A 20,318-nucleotide genomic window follows, 5' to 3' on the forward strand; every position below is an offset into this window, starting at 1 on the left:
AAAATATTGAGATTTACAGATGCACGCCATGCATGAAATAGAGGTAAAGACTCAGAAATAGAGAAAACATAAGGATAAAAAATACAACAAAATAAAACATAATGGAATAACACAATTTAACAATGACAATATTATGAAAAGGATAGATTGCTACTTGCCATACAGTGGAGATGTCAAGTCGCAGGTGGGCACTGGCAGTACGTCCACTTCGAAAGCTGCCACCTTTTCCACACAGCCTAGCCATCTGTGGCCATCACATTTGTAACGACGAGTAGTCCATCTCGAAATACACCGAGGCTCTCACAGACCGTAATTACGCTTCCAACCTCGTACAGAAATAGACTCTCGTGCCTTCTTTCTCTCGTCACCCACCACCTCCCAAAGTCCCACTCTCTGGCCACATAGGAGTGTCCCCCATGTGACCCAGTACCACCCCGGACTGGAGCAACTGAATCACACTTTTCTCCAGGGTTTAGACTACATCTCGCTTTACCGTAAAATGAGGACTGCCCTACCCACTATCCTTCCCACCCCTCCCACAGTGGTATTCTGCTGCTCACCGAACACACACAGTATCTTCGTGTATCCCCACTCGACTGCTGCTGCCAACCCCTTGCGTCAAGGCTCGTGTTTAGATGCGAGACCTGTACAATACATCCTCCCACCACCTCTTAATTCAGTCTGGTCACTAACATCACCTATTCCATCAAAGGCAGGGCTACCTCTGAAACCAGTCACGTGATCTATAAGCTGTGGTTTGACCACTGTGCTGCATTCTACGTGGCTGTAACAACTGACAAGCTGTCTGTCTGCACAAATGGCCACCGACAAACTGTGACCGGGAAAAAGCTGGACCACCCAGTTACTGAGTATGCTGCCCAACACAGTGTTATTCATTTCAGTGACTGCTTCACAGCCTGGGCCATCTGGATCCTTACTATAAATATCAGCTTTTCTGAATTGTGCAAGTGGGAACTGTCCGTGCGGTATATCCTATGTTCCCGTAACACCCCTGGCCTCAACCTTGGTTAGCCACTGTCCTTCACCCACCAGTCTTCTTTTTCCCTGTTCCCACTCCAGCACTACACAGCCTTCATTTTGTCTAAGACACCCACAGTCTTTGTACTTCTCTCCTTTTCCGCCCCCACCCTGACTTCCATCTAACCTCCCAACTGCACCTAGCAGTCCTACCCTCTCCCCACCTAATACCTATATGCTCCCACAAGGAGCACTTTTATGTTCCCCACCCATATACTGCTATCTCTCCCCCTCCCTGCCCCAGCCTTCTCCTTACTCCCAACCAAGAATTCTTCTCCCATCTTTGTGGTGTTGCCCACAGTCTGGCGTCGGCAGCCAGAGACGGTAGTCGTGTGTGTGTGTGTGTGTGTGTGTGTGTGTGTGTGTGTGTGTGTGTGTGTGTGTTATCTAATTCAGAAGAAGGCATTTCAACTGAAATCTTGCAAACCCAAATTACCACACCCTCTTCACCCTTCCCTTTCTCCCTCTTACCAAAATATGACTCATCAATTTCAACCACCACTTGATGTCTGCCTAAAGAACTCCTGTGTACACTAATTATAAGAATGCAAAACTGTTGTGTCTGTCTGTTTTTGTGTTTATACATGCTTCTCCAAAACTGCTAGATGAATTTTCATGGAGTTTTTACAGATAACTTGAGCACAGCTCGGGGCACTGTATAGGCTTGATTTCATCAAAATCAGAACACAAAAAAAATATTTATACATATTATAAAAATGTATGTTTGTATGCATACATGCCACACACTTCCTCCAAAACCACTCTATCAAACTTGGTACGCACATCACTTACGATATTGTAAGAACCTTAGGGTAGGAACCACATACCTATCAAAGGGGTGGCAGTGGAGCTGCAAAAGAAGTGGATGCCACGACGCACAAATACCGAGATTTTACTCGTCCAGTATTTTAGAATGAGAGCACTTGTAATAAACTTTACACACAATTTCAAACGTTCACAAAACTTTTTCTTTCTGATAACCACAACAAAATGGTGAAAGAAAATAAAAAAGTTTGTCTCTTACTACATTTTTGCTGTTTGTGCAGTAAAACAGTTACATCAGATGTAACTGTTTAATTTGTTACTTCTTTGCTACTAACTGTACTCCAGACACTTTTTCCAGACCGTGTTCGTATATTCCACTGTGTGTACCTGAAAAATTGTATCATCGTTTAGCACGTAGTTCCCGATACGTGATGTCATCAACATTGAGCTGGGTGAAAACGAAACTGCAGGACGAAATTTGCTAGAGATACGGGTGAAATACCTGTTCCGCTGAAATTTGGTACGAATATAGCTCGAACCTGGAGAGAGAACGTAGGCTACTTTAGAAAGTGTGTAGTAGCAGATATTTATCGATTCGAAGAATATTATACGAATTAGGGAAAAATATTTACTCTTTGAAGAAGTTATTCACTCTCGGTCTTTTGAGCTGCTTCATATTTATGAAAATGCTTTTACTGGTTGTTATGTGCTGTGTGATATGATTCGAAGGATTGAATGAGATGCTTGTACAGTCTTCATTGTGTTTAGTCCATACTTCCACTCTATTAGTTACATTATGTACACATCTTATAACAAATAGCTACTCAATAATACAGCATAGGTATGCGTACCCCTGTGCTCTCTGTATGCAGTGCCAGGCAGCGATACTGGATGTGCTGACGCATTGTGCGCCGTGACAGCTCAGGAGGGGGCAGAGCAGGGAGCACGTCACGAGTGGTGCTTACCCGAAAAAGCCGACACTTAAGGCCAGCTGGTGTTATTGCACGTAGGCTAGTGTACTTACCACCACTTGTCGTAACAAAACTACCGATATGTGAGTGCCACCGTTCGTATAATAAATTCCCCACACACACCACGACAGGACGAAACCCGGCGAGTGACAGGTATTCGCTGACATCCATTTTGGGCACAGCTTCTCTCTGACAGAAGATTCTTAGCAGAAATAGGATGTCGACATCTCGAATCGAATACTCCGGCGGATTGAGCACCGCGAATTATCGTTGTGACACCTGCTCGTGTGGCGGTCACAAGATCGACTGTGAGAGATATCCGGGATTCCGTACTCTGTATTACTAATTGTGAACTGACACTGATCGCGAATGCGTACGAGTGTAGATTACCGAGTTCGAAGTGGTGAGTGCATTGTGCTATTGTTGTTGCCCAGCTGTTGAAATTCACAGGGGAGAAGTCAGCGGTAATGGTCACAGTAGAGGTCGAGCGTGTCACTCTTGTAGCAGCAGAGAGAAGGCCGAAATACTGAATTTGATCTTCCAAAGCTGTTTCGCCGCAGAAGACCGTTACACTGTCCCTCCTTTCAATTGTCATATGAATGTCGAAATGGCAGATATTGAGATAATCAATCACATAATTGAAAAGCAGCTACAATCACTTAGTGGAAAAGTTTTAGGACCAGATGAGATACCCATAAGATTATGTGAAAGAACTTGATCCCCTTCTAGCAGTAATTTATCGTAGATTGCTTGAGTGATGAAAGGTACATAATGGCTGAAAAAGCATAGGCCATTCCAGTTTTTAAGAAAGGCTGTATGACAGATCCACACAATTATTGACCTATATCATTGAGGTCAATCTGTAGTAGAATTATGGAATATGTTTTATGATCAAGAATTATGACTTTTTTAAAAAATGAACATCTCCTCTATAAAAATCGACACGGATTTCCAGACAGAGATCCCGCGAAACTTAGCTAGTTCCTCCGTGGGATCCACAACACAGTGGGCTACGGCGTTCAGGTTGATGCCGTGTTCCGCGATTTCAGTATGGCATTTGACACCGTCCCACATTGCCGTTAAAAAAAAAATTCTAACTTACAGAGTATCTGAGCAGACTCGCAATTGGATTGAAGACTTTCTTGCAGATAGAACTGGACATGTCACTCTTAACAGGACAAAATCGACAGGTGTAAAGGTAATATCCAGAGTACCACAGGGAAGTGTGATAGGACCATCGCTGTTTCCAGTAGATATAAACGATCTGGTAGAAAGTGTCGGATGCTCTTTAAGGCTATTTACAGATGATGCAGTTGTCTATACCAGAGTAGCAATGCCAAGATATAGTAAGAATTTGCAGAAATATGTGTAGAGAATTGATGATTGGTGCAGGCTCTGGCAGTTGATCCTGAATGTAGATAAATGTAACATATTCCGCATATGTAGGGAAAGAAATTAATTACTGTACAGTTACGCTATTGATGACGAACACCTGGGGACGGTGTCTGCTGTAAAATATCTAGGCATAACTATCAAGAGTGACCTTAAGTGGAATGACCACATAAAACAAATAGTGGGAAAAGCAGATACCAGACTCAGATTCATCAGAAGACTCTTTAAGGAAATGTAACTCATCCACAAAAGAATTGGCTTATGAGGTGCTTGTTCACCCGATTCTTGAGTATTGTTCATCTGTCTGAGATCAGGTAGGACTCATAAAGGAGAAAGAGAAGATCCAACGAAGAGTGGCACATTTCATCACGGGATCATTCAGCTGGCGAGAGAGTGTTACGGAGGTGCCAAACAAACTCCACTGGCAGACGTTACAAGAGTGGCATTGTGCATCACAGAGAGATTTACTGTTGAAATTTTGGGACGGCACTTTTCAGGAGGAGTTGGACAACATATTACTACCCCCACCCCCTGCCACATACGTCTTGTCCATTGACCAGGAGGAGATTATTTGATAAATTAGAGCCAATACAGAGGCTTACTGACAATCATTCTTCCTACACTCTGTTCACGAGTGGAACAGGGTTAGCGGGAACAGATAATGGTACCGAAAGTACCCTTCGTCACATGCCATTAGGTGCTTTGCGGAGTATGATGTAGATGTAAAGATACAGTTATTGGTTAGGAAGTGTATTTTCTATTCCGAGTGATTATAGAAAAGAATTGCACGACTGGAATGTCGATGAAAAATAAGTCAGTGTTCGCTGACTGCACACTGTCTGAATGCAGTTCAAATGGATCGCGTTATTAGACACGTATTGTCAGAATGGTGTGTGACAGTTAATATTTCATTTGTTTAGACTCGGTTGGGTTTAACTGTGGGTAATCTGAAAGACGAAGGGGTGTCTGCCTCGTACTGTGTGTCTGAGAAGAATGCATTTGTGAACTTAACAATGGCTTTAGTTACAATTAATCTTATATCTTAATCCAGTATTAGTATGCTGCCATTGTATCATTATAACATATCCCGTGCCAATCCGATCATCCTTAACTGTTGATACGTAATTTAGGTTTCTTTCTTATTCTGAGGAACAGTTTTGCCAACCAGGGGCAACAGCTGGTAGGAACTTTGATCACTTGGAACTGACAATTTATCGCCACACACGTGACACAGCCTACATTTGTGAGTGCCACCTGACTTCTGGAGAAATTTAACAGAAGAGTTCAAATTTTCTATCTGTCACCACAATGCACGACTATCGAATCTTGCTGGTGGCTCCATTTGGAGTCTGGCACTGAGTGATCACAAATGCTAAGAGAACCGGTCCGGAGGACAAAGCGACTAGTAAAAACACGTGTGTATACAGTACAGCATGTGCCCTCACTGGCACAAATCGCATTTCCCTCAACAAACGCGGCATGAACTGACACTACCAGTGCCACAACTCCTCCTCCCCCCCTCTCCCCCTCCCACCCCCCCACCCCCCAAAAAAAATACCACCTCCAAACAAAGCGGACACGCTCAGAAGTTGAACACGGATTTGTAGTGTCGTGTATGTTTGGACAGCCAAAGATGGTGTTGTCGACATCATCCTCTTTGCCACAGTCGCAAAATTAAGATGCCACGGAGTCATTACAAGGTAGGTGCTTCCCATAAAAACCATGGTAGAATGTGTGTGTGTGTGTGTGTGTGTGTTTCCAAACCTTCCGGAGCATCGACATTCCTCGTACCGGAATATAATCGGCAGTGCTGGGCTGTCTCCGTTCTTCTGAATGTCGGAGTAGCTGAGTCTAGAGTTTCTGCGGTTGGAGAGATACTTGTTCCGAACATAGTTGTTCGAACATCAGTTTCTAAATTCTAGGTCCAACACAAAATTTTGTACTTATTTATTGGTCTAGTAATGACTCGTGGTACAGAAGTATTTGTGCAAAAAAGCTTCTTTTGATAAATGGATTCGTTTCCACGTGTCATTTTTACACCACCACACTTTTAATACATATTTCTTTCCTTGACTGTACTCGCATTTATTTTGTGAGCCTTTGTCATTTTCACGTAGTGCCCTATAACAGCCGGTGTGTTTGGCAGGTGCTGATCCCACCGAAGGAGCTGATGTTTAAGCTCGAGGAGGAGAGCAGCTCGATGAACGTGATACTGGACATGGTGAAGTATCGAGCCGAGTGGATCAAGTATCAAGAAGCTCAGAGGCGCAAAGAGGAGGAGGAACTGGAGAAAGAGAGAGGTGAGTTTCGAGTGGGAGAATCACGTCGCCTGTGTTACTCGTAACAGGTATCAGATCCAGTCCGTGTGTATCTTGTACTGTAAGTCGAGGAGTAAACTGACGGAAGGAAGTTTTTATCAGAAACTTCTGTAGACGGCTAACTGATTTGCTTCAAAACGCCGGCCGTTGTGGCCGAGCGGTTCTAGGCACTTCGGTCCGGAACCGCGCTGCTGCTACAGTCGCAGGTTCGAATCCTGCCTCGGGCACGGATGTGTGTGATGTCCTTAAGTTAGTTAGGTTTAAGTGGTCTAGGGCACTGATGACCTCTGATGTTAAGTCCTTTAGTGCTTAGAGCCATTTTTGCTTCAAAACAACTGAACACGTGAGAATTACTGTTACCTGAAGTCTTTACTTTGAAGGAAAAAATCCGCCTGTTTGTCTTCGACTACTGTGAGAATTACAATTTTTGGGCAAACATTTTAGTGTAAAAAGTTTAAATTTGGCAGCATTCAAACCTCAGTAATATTTCTGAGGAAATATTTTATAATAATTTTAGGAATTTGTCTATGTTCTTTGGAGATTGGATTGAGGGCATTACTTCCTTAATATACAGGGTGATTGAAATGTCAGTATAAATTTGAAAACTGAATAAATCATGGAATAATGTAGATAGAGAGGTACAAATTGACACAAATGCTTGGAATGACATGGGGTTTTATTAGAACCAAAAAAATATGAAAGTTCAAAAAATGTCCGACAGATGGCGCTTCATCTGATCAGAATAGCAATAATTAGCATGACAAAGTAAGACAAAGCAAAGGTTATGTTCTTTACAGGAAATGCTCAATATGTCCACCATCATTCCTCAACAATAGCTGTAGTCGAGGAATAATGTTGTAAACAGCACTGTAAAACATGCCTGGAGTTATGGTGAGGCATTGGCGTCGGATGTTGTCTTTCAGCATCCCTAGAGATAATGGTCGATCACGATACACTTGCGCGACTTCAGGTAACCCCAAAGCCAATAATCGCACGGACTGAGGTCTGGGGACCTGGGAGGCCAAGCGTGACGAAAGTGGCGGCTGAGCACACGATCACCACCAAACGACGCTCGCAAGAGATCTTTCACACGTCTAGCAATATGGGGTGGTTCTAATAAAACCTCATGTCATTCCAAGCGTGTGTGTCAATTTTTACCCCTCTATGTACATTATTTCGTGGTTTATTAAGTTTTCAAATTTATACTGACTTTTTGATCACCTGGTACAATACAGGACAATAGCGGTCTCGAAATGGACCAATTGTTGGACATGTGGGGGGGATGGATTATTCTCACTTCTGTACAGATTGAGAGCTGGAAAAACAGACAGGGAGACAGGTGTTAACCGTCACACTGCCAACTTTGTGCTAACAGAGCGCAGCCCCTGCACACTGTGGCACACCTCGTGCCACTCCCGGCCTCGCCACAAGGTGTGGCACTCCTGTCTCAGTTGCTACTGTGCTGAATAATCGTTGCTGCTGTGTGTTTCTTTTTATAATGGAGGAAACATTAAATTTTACAAATTCTTTTGTATGTGGTTTGTTTCAAATCATGGGAGCAGCTCAGTCCAGTTACAAAAGATGCATTTTTTCACAGCACGACTTTCCGAGCAGTGTCGAATCGTATCAAAAAGAGAACGCATTCCTCATTGTCCTGAGGTGGTTTTCCCTATTGATCGGCGTACTGCTGATTTTGATCTGTTACAGTGATGCTCCTCTAACATTTCAGTTTCTCTTGTGTGAACTTTGTAAATAATTTGCAGAATTAAGACGTGTAGCAAATAACCATTTTGTTGTTGTTGTTGTTGTTGTTGTTACCAATGCATTTATGTATGAACTGCTATGGCCTTCTGTTAGTCAACTATTTCTTTCTTTTCTTCCAGATTTATATTACAATTTCCCCATGTCTCTATCCTCTTTCTTAATTAATATTATTATTGTTGTTATTAATTACAGTTATTTTTTAATATGATTTCACAGCACTTACCAACACTAACTTGCACTATGCACCGTGTCAGACTTGTCTACTACTCCCACTGACTGTAGTCCAACGCACATTTTTTTTTTTTAAAGTGCTTTTTTAGTCTTTTCTTCCTGTGAGTGCTTTTGTAGTCTTTTCTTGCACTGGTTGCAACTTCAGAAGTATGCCTATGGATAGTGTACGCACCTCTCTTCTGTTCCAATGACATTAGTATACTTGGCAAGCTAATTACCTGTTCTCTCTTCAAGTTGCATTACAAATTTGACAGATAAGTATTGGAGCAGATTATCAACATACAGAGTGTTTCCTCTTTTGAAAAAAGATTTCAGAAGTGTTCTTACTACTACTATATTGACAAATTTTCACTATTTACTGTATCACTTGTTTAACCTACATAAATGAAGGAAATGGGTATATATCCAGTTGTACTCACAGAAAATAAAAGTTTTTATTCTGTAACAATTTGTTTTGTGTGTAGTGTAGTGTTATGCTTGAAAGCCTGGTGTCCTTTGAAGAGGCCAATGTTTCATCCGTACCTTTTAAAATTGAGAGAGAGCACATCAAAACTTTTCTTACAACCCCAGCAACAGACCTTGTTGGTACAGCTGCTTTAACAGGAATGTTACTGTTTCAAAAATGTACCATTCAGAGTAACAATAAATATCTGCCCTGAGACATTTGCCCCGAAAATAGGAGTATATCATGACAGACAAGTCTCTGGAAACTGCTGTGTTTTTTTTCTTAGAACAGGCGTTTTCCTTAAAAGCGGGTTTTGGTGGAGCACATGGACGAATGATCCAGATTCATAATTCAATCGTGTCTAAGTGACGTAAGTACTGTTTAATTACAAAATCTGTTCATATGGGGGAAATAACCTAAAACTTGTACCATAGATATTGTGGAAATGGAAAGTGTGACTAAACAGTGGAAAAGCTATTTTTGACAAAGGCCTCATTGGCAGAAAGCTAATTTTCTGACGGTCGTTTCGTTGTGCCTTTCTGCGATTCAGCATCACTGCTATATGGTGCGTAACAACTATCCATTTTATATATTGTTGAAAGTATTATTAATGTTTTCACAGAATGAATTAGTAGTCAGAGGCTTGTATTGTTAACAAATAAACATTGTAATATATGAAAATCAACTCGATTTAATATTTTGGCGATCCATCTGTTCGCCATCTTCAGGAGAACTGTGCTTCTGCAGCAGAGTCCTGCTGAGCGAATCTCATTTTTTGGGTGCAGCTTAGATTCAGGTAAACACGGTACTACTATGTCGAGGTCATTTCCTGCCGAGTGGCCTAGAGCTTCTCACATGACTATCACAGATTTTGATGAAATTTTGTACGAACAATAATCGCTCACATTCCCAATTAATGTTGGTAAAGTTTCACAATCATTAATTCGATGCTTCCGAGAGATACAATCGTTTGTTCAACACCGTCGGGCAGCTTTCGACAGTACACCCGTGAGTTTTCAGCAACTTTGAGATGTAATATCTCTGGCACTATTTTCTTGAAAGAAACAAAACTAGATCATCTTGTACAGTTTTATGCACTGTCTTAAGCGAAATAATAAAAAAAAAGATTTTACAGTGATTTGCATGTGGATAATTTGCAGAAAAGTCAGCCGAAAAAACAGACGTTCAAAAGAATGTGAAGTTTAGCTTCTTCAGAGTGTATACGACCCGGGACAACCGGGAAATCCGGGAAAAACCCGGGAATTTTTTCATCCAGGAGAAAACTGGAAAAACTCGAGAATTTTTCGGAATTCCGGGAATTTTTCATTGTTTTAGCTTTCAGTTAAATTTTTGTAATTTTGATTCTCTAGCAAAGAACGTTATTGTATCCTGCTACTGGAGAATGATACTGCAGCAATAAAATATAAACGAGAGGGATAAAAATAAAACTTTAGTGGCAAAGGAAGTGTGCAATTTAAAACAGCAAAAAACCGTGCACTCACAAGCCTCTGCAAATAGCAAAAATATGTCAAAGGCCGTAGGGCGCAGACTGTAATTCTTCGTAACAATAAACTGCTTGCTATGAGCATGACGTCACAGCTGTTCACATTATGTTCGTTTGACCAACTGCCAGTGGTCTGTTGCGCATGCGCATTTGACTCTCGTATTAAGCTGTACCTTCTCCCGCTACTTGGCTGTTAATTGTTAGCTGTATCGGTAGTAGCAGCAAGCAGCCAGATGCAAACGAGAAAAAATTTTCTCGCTCACCCTAGCTGCCAGATTCACGCTTGCACAGAGTTGTCCGAGTTGTAGTGGGGAGGGGGTTAACCTCCACGTGACGCGTGTTTACGTTAAGTGATTTCGCTGCTTCTCTTCGTGTACAGCTCCCACGTCAAATGAAAACAAAACGGATTTCTGTGGCTGGGAGCTATCAAGTGAACTAAAATACATTCACATAATTTCGAGGGTAAAAATATATTATTAATTTCAGTTTTCTGATTTTACTTTATTTCCAAGTTAGTAGCAGTCAAGCATTAATCGCCTTGCAGAACAGTGAAGTTATTTTTGCAAGTTTGCTAAAGAAATTTGGCTTTATTAATCTTTCCGCCGAGGCAATCATTTTATTTGAAACGAAGTGTTTCATTCTACAGTATTGGCTAGTTCCAACTGTTCGCTGAATTTCAAGTGCAATTTCAAGTGCACGTTATCACCTTCTGCCATATATGGCATTATGCCATAATAAAGAACCAAAAATGAGATCGTAGAGTACTGGTACTCCAAGAAAATTTGCATCCCAAAAACCGCACTGAAAAGCTTAATATCAGATGAGACCTACTTCATTGTGAATCTGGAAAAAGCCAATTTGCACTTCAAGCCAAATTATGCATTTTAGAATGGTTTACGAAATTCCAATGCTCTTTGGAGTATCCTCTGATGCACTGTTTCTTTTATGGTGTAATGTAAGCTCTCTTAGTGCTTTATACACACGAACATGCGGGCTTCCTACACCACTGCAGTTGCACACGCACAATTGCACACGCACAATAACGCCTGTTTTCTGGCGCTCTCTGGCAACTGGTAAATCGAACCTATTTCTAACAGTCTCCGAATAGTATTGCGAACGGTAGTTAGAAAAGCGTTACTTTCAAAGTAAATTCCTTTTTACGCAAGATGAATTATGTTACGTGTGAGAAAGTGGGATGGATATCTAAATCACAGAGCGTTCGAAACTGAACAGTTTGAGGACCAGCCACTTACAAGAATTTGGAGCCGAGACATTTATGTCATAATTTTAAATTTACTGGCACATTTGTGTGATGTGTCTTAAAGTATAACACACGCAAAAAAAGATCAATATTACATGTGAAAGCTCAGCTTATGTTGTAGCGTGTTAATCTTAGAGACATAACATTACATGTGAAAGCTTAGCTTTTCTTGTAGATATACGGTACTGTGTACATTAATGTAAACCGTTAACTTTTCCTCTTGGGTGTTCGCGCTATGTAACCAGTAATCTTGCTATTGGCTGACTATAACATGTGTCCTATGCTCTGAATATCTGCTGTCATCGGCTGGCGAGATCTCGTGGCTTGAGATATGACTCGCTTACAAAAGCACATCGCAACCTCGGTTTCAACGCTCCGGAAACTAACGCGCTGTGTTTGGTGCAATTCGAATTTATACTTTAGTAATACGAAAATATACAACGTATATGTTGCTGCAAATCAAAGGTCTTTCCAAAACTTCTCTCTCTCTCTCTCTCTCTCTCTCTTTTTTTAAACTTCTTTGCCCTGTCTTTTCTTTTTTTTCCGGGAAGTTCTATGCGATTGTATAAAACGTTAACCATTCAAAGGATTGATAAGTTTTACAGTTCCGAGGGAAAATCTACGGAAAACCTACTGTCACTTAGCACAGAAAAAGTGTATTTTCGCCCGGGAAAAAGCATATTTTTTAAACGGGGTAGCCGAGAGAAATCCGGGAATTTTTTTTTGCTTCTCCCCGTATACACCCTGTTTTTATATCTCTGGAAGCAATTGCGGGATACACCTGAAACTTTGCACGCATAGTAACTTAATGATACAAGGTCTTAGACTATAAAATTTTGTTGTCCTATTGCTTTCCAATAGTTTACAAATTGAGGACAAAGTTGACAGCTTTTCTGAAAACGCCAAAAATGTCTATTTTTGGCACAATTTTACAAAAAAGAATAGTCTGCAAACTCTTTTTAAACCATTTTCATTATAGAGACCATGTTCAAAACCACCTAACAAATATACTTTGCTTTGCAATGGGAGCATTTGAGGCCCCAAAAAAGAATGACAAGGTGGAGGTACTTTGAAAATGGACCAGTAGTCTACTGGTACTCAAATTAAGTCTGCCAACTTTTCTTATGTTCTACTCTTGTTTAGTACTCGCTGGGGAAGGCAATATCAAAAGTTTCGATGACCGGGAAGAGAGATAAAGTCCAAATAAATACAATAGCTTTTTAGTGACATATTTCAATCTGTTTTTCTGCTATGACTGCAGGCTCAAACTGGTTATAAACTTCACAATTTAACTTTGCATTACCAAGGCAGTGGAGATTGCGGTAGTAAAATAGTCACATAACAGCTGCGGCACACAAAAATGCTGCCGCAACCGTTTTTTGTGAGCTTCCCATTCTTCGACAGACTCGTTGTAAGCCAGAAATGGCAGGGGATAAACGACCGAGGTAGTGACAGGCAAAACGGGAGGTGCGAGGGGCTTAGAGACGTACCCAAACTGCCAAAACAGAGGCGAGTGTTTGCAATGCCCGGATTCGATTGTGCTGTGCTGTTTCAAACACCTCCTGCTGTCGACTGAGATTCTGCAACACCGCAATAAGAACCCCCGCTGATGAATCGGGCGACATAGAAACTCACTGGCACCACTGTCAGATGTCGTATATGCAAATGGAGGACCAACTAGAGACTGAAAACCACACGGAGAACGATCCCACACCTGTCGTCACTTCTGTTATAACTCGGACATACAACACAACTGAGAATGTTAGTAAAACTTCATTAGACTGTGGCAGGTACACCTATGACCATAACATACACCAAATACAATAAGATAAGCAGTAATCACGTGATAGCTGAGTGCGAGTGTGAGCGTAGAGCAGCAGCGTTTCAGCAAGCACTTGCCCGTGGAGGGCTCTGTCTGAAGGTCACAGTATTATTCTTTCACAGCACACGCTTGCAAATGACAACACACAGCTAATGCGTGTGACTTTCAAGTGCATTACTTCACTGCCCTCCTGCTTTACCATGTAGATGAAATTGTGTAGATTTGTTTTTGTTGTTGCTGTTGTTGTTGTTGTTGTTGTTGTCTTCATTCTGAAGACTGGTTTGATGCAGCTCTCTTTGCTACTCTACCCTGTGCAAGCCTCTTCATCTCCGAGTAACTACTGCAACCTACATCCCTCTGAATCTGCATACTGTATTCATCTCTTGGTCTGCCTCTATGATTTTTGCCCCACAAGCTTCCCTCCACTACTAAATTGATGATCTCTCGATGTCTCAGAATCTATTCTACCAACCGATGCCAATTACCTCCTCATTAGTTACGTGATCTACCCATCTAATCTTCAGCACTCTTCTGTAGCACCACATTTCAAAAGCTTCTATTCTCTTCTTGTCTAAACTATTTATCGTCCCTGTTTCACTTCAGTATATGGCTACACTCCAAACAAATACTTTCAGAAAGGACTTCCTGACACTTAAATCTATACTCATTGTTAACAAACAAAAACAGCTTTTGTTGCCATCGCCAGTCTGCATTTTATATCCTCCCTACTTTGACCGTTGTCAGTTATTTTGCTTCCCAAATAGCAAAACTCATTTACTACTTTTAAGTGGCTAACTTCCTAATCTAATTCCATCAGGATAACCTGATTTGTTTCAACTACATTCCAAGTAGAGGTTTGTATCTTTAATTGAACTGATATACATGTGATTGGTTTCACAGATACATCTAATGGTGTGATGAGTATTCCGTAACTGCTCATGTACGTTCTATGAATAATGGCTATGAATTAAAGTGCAGCATCTTGTATGCTTTATACAAAGGAGAATATTTTTCTAATTTTTGAAGCTGAGATAAAAATACCTGGAGAACATTGCTGTGCTTATTTTGGTGCTACTTTATTGGCCATTCACTTTTTTGTGTGTTTTCTGAATTTAACATCTGTGTATTTTATCAAATTCAATGAAAACTGATAATGAGTAAATAGTGGGTAGATCTCACTCAGTTAATTAATTAATTTTGTACACGTAGATTCACCATAGGTGCCAAGCGACATATTTTGTCATTTTGGTGTATACTTTTCACATAAACAGCTCCCGATGTTCCTAAAGAACAGATATGTGCACGTGTGTACCTAGACCAGTTTTGTGCATAACACAACTCCCGTATCGGCATTTTGTGTCTGTCACTGAGAGCGTGATATAGTATAACTGACAGATATGTCCTGTTTGGACTCGGACAGTAGTCGTATCCTCTTGTTCCTTGAATTCTCCTGTTCTGAACACAGTTTTAAAAATACATTGCCAAAATTTGCCACAGAAAGGAGGTAAAGCTCGAACAGTGTGCCCGTGTGTTCTGTTTCAGTCGCATACGCCCAGATCGATTGGCACGACTTTGTGGTTGTCGAGACAGTGGACTATCAGCCCTTCGAGGTCGGTAACTTCCCTCCGCCTACGACGCCGGACGAGGTGGGGGCACGCGTTTTGATGCAGGTGAGAATATTGAGCTTTATGAAGTCCTCAAAACATTTGATGTTTGTGCTGCTCTATTATATGTGGTTTGTGGACGGCGTATTTGTCTTTTAGCTGCGAGTTGAGTCTGTTGTATTGTACTTTTAAAATAAGAGGGTAATTCAAGAGGTTTGGCATAATAAATTTGAGAAATATGTTTTATTAAAAATTGCCACTTACTATGTTGAAACTTACTATAATTATGTACATAACCTTCTTTGTGTGCAAGCATTTTATCATAAATGTCCATGAGCATTAGAATTCCCATGTTGTAGTTGACGGCAGGCTGTCTGTGAAGTTATCTCTTCACAGCATTCTTTGCCTCGATACTGCTTTCTATTTGTTATTCTCTCAATTCCTCAAATCGTCTGTGACAACCGACAGACGTCCAGGTGGACGAATCGGGCATTTGGGGATAGGACCCTGTGGTAACGCGAAGGAAGTTGAGGGGGGTGGAACAGTGACCGACCGGGATGTCGCGTAAGTTGGGTCGGTGACAGAAAAGCACTTCGGTATTCGTCGGGAGGATCTCGGATAGGATGTTGACAATTTTGTGTCGTGACGATAGATAATCTGAGCCCCGGCAAAGGACTCTGTGTGGCTGGTCCTGTCTGTGGTGATATCAGTGACAGCAGGCGCACTCGTCCGCAGCCGGTTATCGGGGTCGGTGGCAGGATTAGCAGTGTGTGAGCATATGGTGAGAGAAATCTGTTTTCAGACCAATTTTAGGGGATAGTGCTTGACAGTGAGGGCCTCAGTGGCACCTTCGTCATATCAGGAGGGGGCCTTTTCGTCACTGCACACGAGTTGTCCACAGGTGACAGCTGTACGGGAGGGATTTTTGATGTTGAAGGGGTGGCACCTGTCAAAATACGAGTTGTTGGTAGTTAGTGGGTTTAATATGGACAGACGTGTGGGTGGAGCCATCAGACGGGTGGAGGTCGATGTCCAGGAAGGTGGCGCATTGATTAGAGGAGGACTGTGTGGAGCAGACGGGAGAGATGGTAACGAAGTTGTGGAGGGACGGGGATAGGGTGTCTCGCTCAGAGTCCAGAGAGCTCAAAGATATTGTCAGTGAATGTGAACCAGACGAGGAGTTCGGAGTTGGGAGGTTAGGAAGGTTTCCTCCGGATGGCTCGTAAAGAAGTTTGCATACGAGGGTGCCTCGTGGGTACCGGTGAGTGTGCTGCAGATTAGTTCGCATACCTTCCTGTCGAAAGAAAAGTAGTTTGGTGTGAGAATATAGTTGGTAAAATGCACGTGGAATGAGGTGACGAGTTTGGGGTCAGAAGGACGTCAGGAGAGGTAGTGTTCGATAACGGCAATGCCGCGTGCACGAAGGGTGTCAGTGTACGGGGAGGTGACGTCGACAGTGACGAGTAGGGATCCGGGTGTGGAGAGTCGGTGAAGATAGTGGTTAGTATGTTTTACACGAGAGTGTAGGTTCCGGGCAGTCGGTCGGACGTGTAGGTCGCCGAGTGGAAATTCTTTCGGTGGGAGTGCAGAACCGGCAACAGTGGTGCATCCGGGATAGTTGGGTTTTAAGGTTTTTGGGAAGCACGTAGAAGATTTGTGTGCAGGAGTTGTGGGGATGAGGAGGATAGAGATTCTGGGACGGGTGTAAGAATTTCAGTAGGAATTGGAGGTAGTTCGGTACGGCACAGGTGTCGGGTGGAGCACAGACAGTTGGCGGAAGCATTCTGTCAGATTGTCACTGTTATACATCGCTACAATAGTGGAGCCTCTGTTTGCCGAGAGGGTGAGCAGCTCGGTATCTGTTTTGATTTTGTGGATGCTGTCCTTTCATCTGTCGTGAGCTGTGTGTTCTCGGAAGGGACGTGGGGATGTCGAGGATGGGAGGCCAGGTTGGACGTTAGGAATTCCTGAAAGATGACTGGGGGGCCAGTTTGGTTGGGTGCAATGAGGGGGGAGTGTGATACAAACTGAGAGAGGCACGGTTCGGTGTCAGAATTAGTTTAGCTTCGGTTGGAGGGTTCGGTAGCAAAGAAGTGTTTTCGCCGTGGGAGGAGGAGAGTAGGTCTTCGATAAGTTCAGCACGGGAAATTTCTAGGTTTCAACTTCTTAGTATTCCAACAGGACCCCCAATAGCTGTTTTTAATCACACATTTTTTTTTATAACAACAGAACGTGCAAAGCACATTCCCACTGCCATTTGCACAATACTGAGATGAGATGTTGACGACAGCATTTGATCTCGAATAGAAACCTGACATTAATTTAAAGGGAAGGACAGCACAATTTGTTAATTACTCCACAGATTACCCTCACTTCTTACACTGCGCTGTGACACAGTTGTGCTTTGTCTCGTACGATTAGAATGAGAAATGTGATGAGCACGAAAACTGACCAAGTATATTGTGGAACAATTCGATGTAATTTACACCTACGTTACTGTGTAGAGAAAGTATCGAGCATCAGATAGGCGTAGCTTAACTCTTACTGTAACCTTACAGCAGGTGAGTGTCTTGCTGTACACTGCGTGTACTCTGGATTTCCCTGTTCATCATTCTTAAAGTTAAACTTGTTCTGAGCACAGTGTTTTCCAGCCAACAAGTATTTTATGAATGGCGTCATTCTCTCAGATACTGTATGGCTGCACCAATATGTTATTCTTCGGAAACTGGGTACGTTATGGCATGAACACATTATCAATAGTAAAAGGTGAAAAATGTTCCTGCCAAAAACATTATTCGTGTCAGTTCATTCTGAAGTGCACTGATGATTGCTTGGTTTCTTGTGGAAATTGGGTACATTTCATTTTAGTTTGTGTCCCCTCCAGTATGAACAATTTAACTTTTTCAGCGTACTTCATTGAAGAAGTAAGTGTGATGTCCACAGGTTGTTGTTGTTGTTGTTGTTGTTGTTGTTGTGGCAACAGTGTTCAGTCTGGAGACTGGTTTGGTGCAGCTCTCTGTGCCACTCTGTCCTGTGCGAGCCCCTTCACCCTCGAATAACTACTGCAACCTACTTCTTTTCGAACCTGTGTACAGTATTCATTTCTTGGTCTCTCTCTCTCTACAATTTTTATCCTCTACACTTTTCCAGATAACAAAACTGACAATTCCTTCACGTCTCAGGATGTGTCCTATCAACCGAACCTTTCTTTTGGTCAAGTTGTGCCATAAATCTATTTTCTCCCCAGTTCGAATCAGTATCACCTAGTTAGTTACTCCACCTACCCATCGAATGTCAGGCATTTCTTCTGTAGCGACACATCTTAAATCGTATATTGTGTTCTCATCTGAACTGCTTACTGTCAGCGATTCACTTCTGTACAGAACTATATACCGGACAAATACCTTCAGAAAAGACTTCCTAACACTTAATTTTATATTATATGTCAGCAACTCCCCTCCTTCAGAAATGTTTTTTGTGCTGTAGCCTGACTGCTTTCTATATTGTATCTACCTGTGCCATCATCAGTTATTCTTCTGCACAAATAGCAAAACAGGACTACTATTTCTAGTGTATCATTTCCTAATTTAATTGTCTCAGCATTGCCTGACTTTGACTACATTCCATTACTTTTGTTCTGCTTTTGTTGATGTTCACCTTATAACCTTAAAGACACTATAAATTCCATTTAACTATTCTGCCAATCCCTTTGCTGTCTCTGAAGAGTTACAGTGTCATTGGCAAACGTCAAAAGTTTTTGTTTCTCATTGCTAAACTTTAATTCCCTCTCTGAACTTTCTTTACTGCTCGGTCGTACAGATTGAATAACGTTGGTGGCAGACAAAAACCCTGTCTCACTCACTTCTCAACTGCTGCTTCCCTTTCACATCCTGTGACTCTTATAATTGCAGTTTGCTTTCTCAGCAGGTTGTAGACATCTTTATGCACACTGTATTTTATCCCTGCTACCTTCAGAATTTTAGTAGACATTGTCAATAGCTTTATCTGTGTCCCTAAACTCAGGTTTCCCTTTCTTTAACCTATCTTCTAAAGTAAGTCAAAGGGGTGGATATTCCCTCAAGTGTTATTAACTTTCTCTGGGAGCCAGACTGATCTTCCCTGTGGTTGGGATCAGTCAGTTTCCCCATTTTATTGTACATAATTTGTGTCTGCATTTTGCAAGCATACTAATGGAACCGACAGTTAGTAGTAATATTGAGACCTGTCGGCACCTACCTTCTTTGTAATTGAAATTATTTCACTGTCCTTGAAGTCTGAGGGTATTTTGCCTGTTTTATATATCTTTTCCACCAGATGGCATAGTTTTTTATGACTCGATCTACTGACGTGAGGAAACCACTGTGAATTCTACACATTTTCGTGCGTGACTCTTAACAGTGAATTTTTAGGCTTTCGTGGCCACTTGTTGAAAAACTGTCTATTGGTTTCTGTCTCGGGTTCTTCAGCTGATGTTCATCTGATGATTTTACTGATGATGTTTCGCCAGCACGAGTGGCTGGCACTGTCAAAGCCTCACCCTCCATTGCTGGTGGTGAACTGGAGCCGAGCTTGCGGCCACAGTCTATATCTACCTGGTGCGCCAACGGCCGAGGGCTTCTCCGCAGTCATTTCCGGTGCGGTTCTACTCTTGCTACCTGTGACAGTTGTTTGCTGCAGTACGGGAAGCCAGGATCCGTTTACCTTAAGGCTTTCCTCTTTCTTGTTGAAACTGTTCACGTGTTTTTGGATTTCTACAGCTTCTCTGAACAAGCGCGTGTGATAGTGCTTCTCTACAGCCAGAACTTCCATGTCGGCGAATTTTATTACGTGGTCGGTCTCATTCAGTGCGTGCTCTGCCACGGCCGATTTCTCCACCTGCCCCAACCTGCAATGTCGCTTATGCTCTTTGATCCTGGTGTTAATGGATTGTCCAGTCATTCTGACATAAACTTTTCCGCATGTGCATGGTATACAGTATATTCCCAACATTGCAAGTGGGTCCCTTTTCTCCTTTACAAAATAAGACACTCTTTGATCTTCCTTGTCGGTTTGAAAATCGTCTTTACGCCATGTTTGCCAATATACGGCCGATTCTGCCCGTCACTCTTGGAATGCACGGCAGAAAGGCCGTACCCGACATTTCTTTTACTGATTACTTACTTTGCTGAGTGTTTGGCTCTGTTACACTTCTAATATAATTTGT

The 20,318-nt window shown here is 42.1% G+C and overlaps 1 protein-coding gene across 2 annotated transcripts in view; it reads left to right on the forward strand.

Annotated features, from left to right (window-relative positions):
* Nucleotides 1-20,318, forward strand: part of LOC126215217 (splicing factor 3A subunit 1) — a 100,673-nt gene that overhangs the window by 11,801 nt on the left and 68,554 nt on the right. For both annotated transcript variants that reach the window (XM_049941883.1, XM_049941884.1), the window contains exons 5-6: nt 6,313-6,466; nt 15,054-15,181. In XM_049941883.1, coding sequence (XP_049797840.1) covers nt 6,313-6,466; nt 15,054-15,181 — 282 coding nt within the window. The remainder of the gene's footprint in view (nt 1-6,312; nt 6,467-15,053; nt 15,182-20,318) is intronic.

The sequence above is a fragment of the Schistocerca nitens genome, chromosome 12, assembly GCF_023898315.1.
Source record: "Schistocerca nitens isolate TAMUIC-IGC-003100 chromosome 12, iqSchNite1.1, whole genome shotgun sequence".
In the NCBI taxonomy this organism is placed as follows: Eukaryota; Metazoa; Arthropoda; class Insecta; order Orthoptera; family Acrididae; genus Schistocerca; species Schistocerca nitens.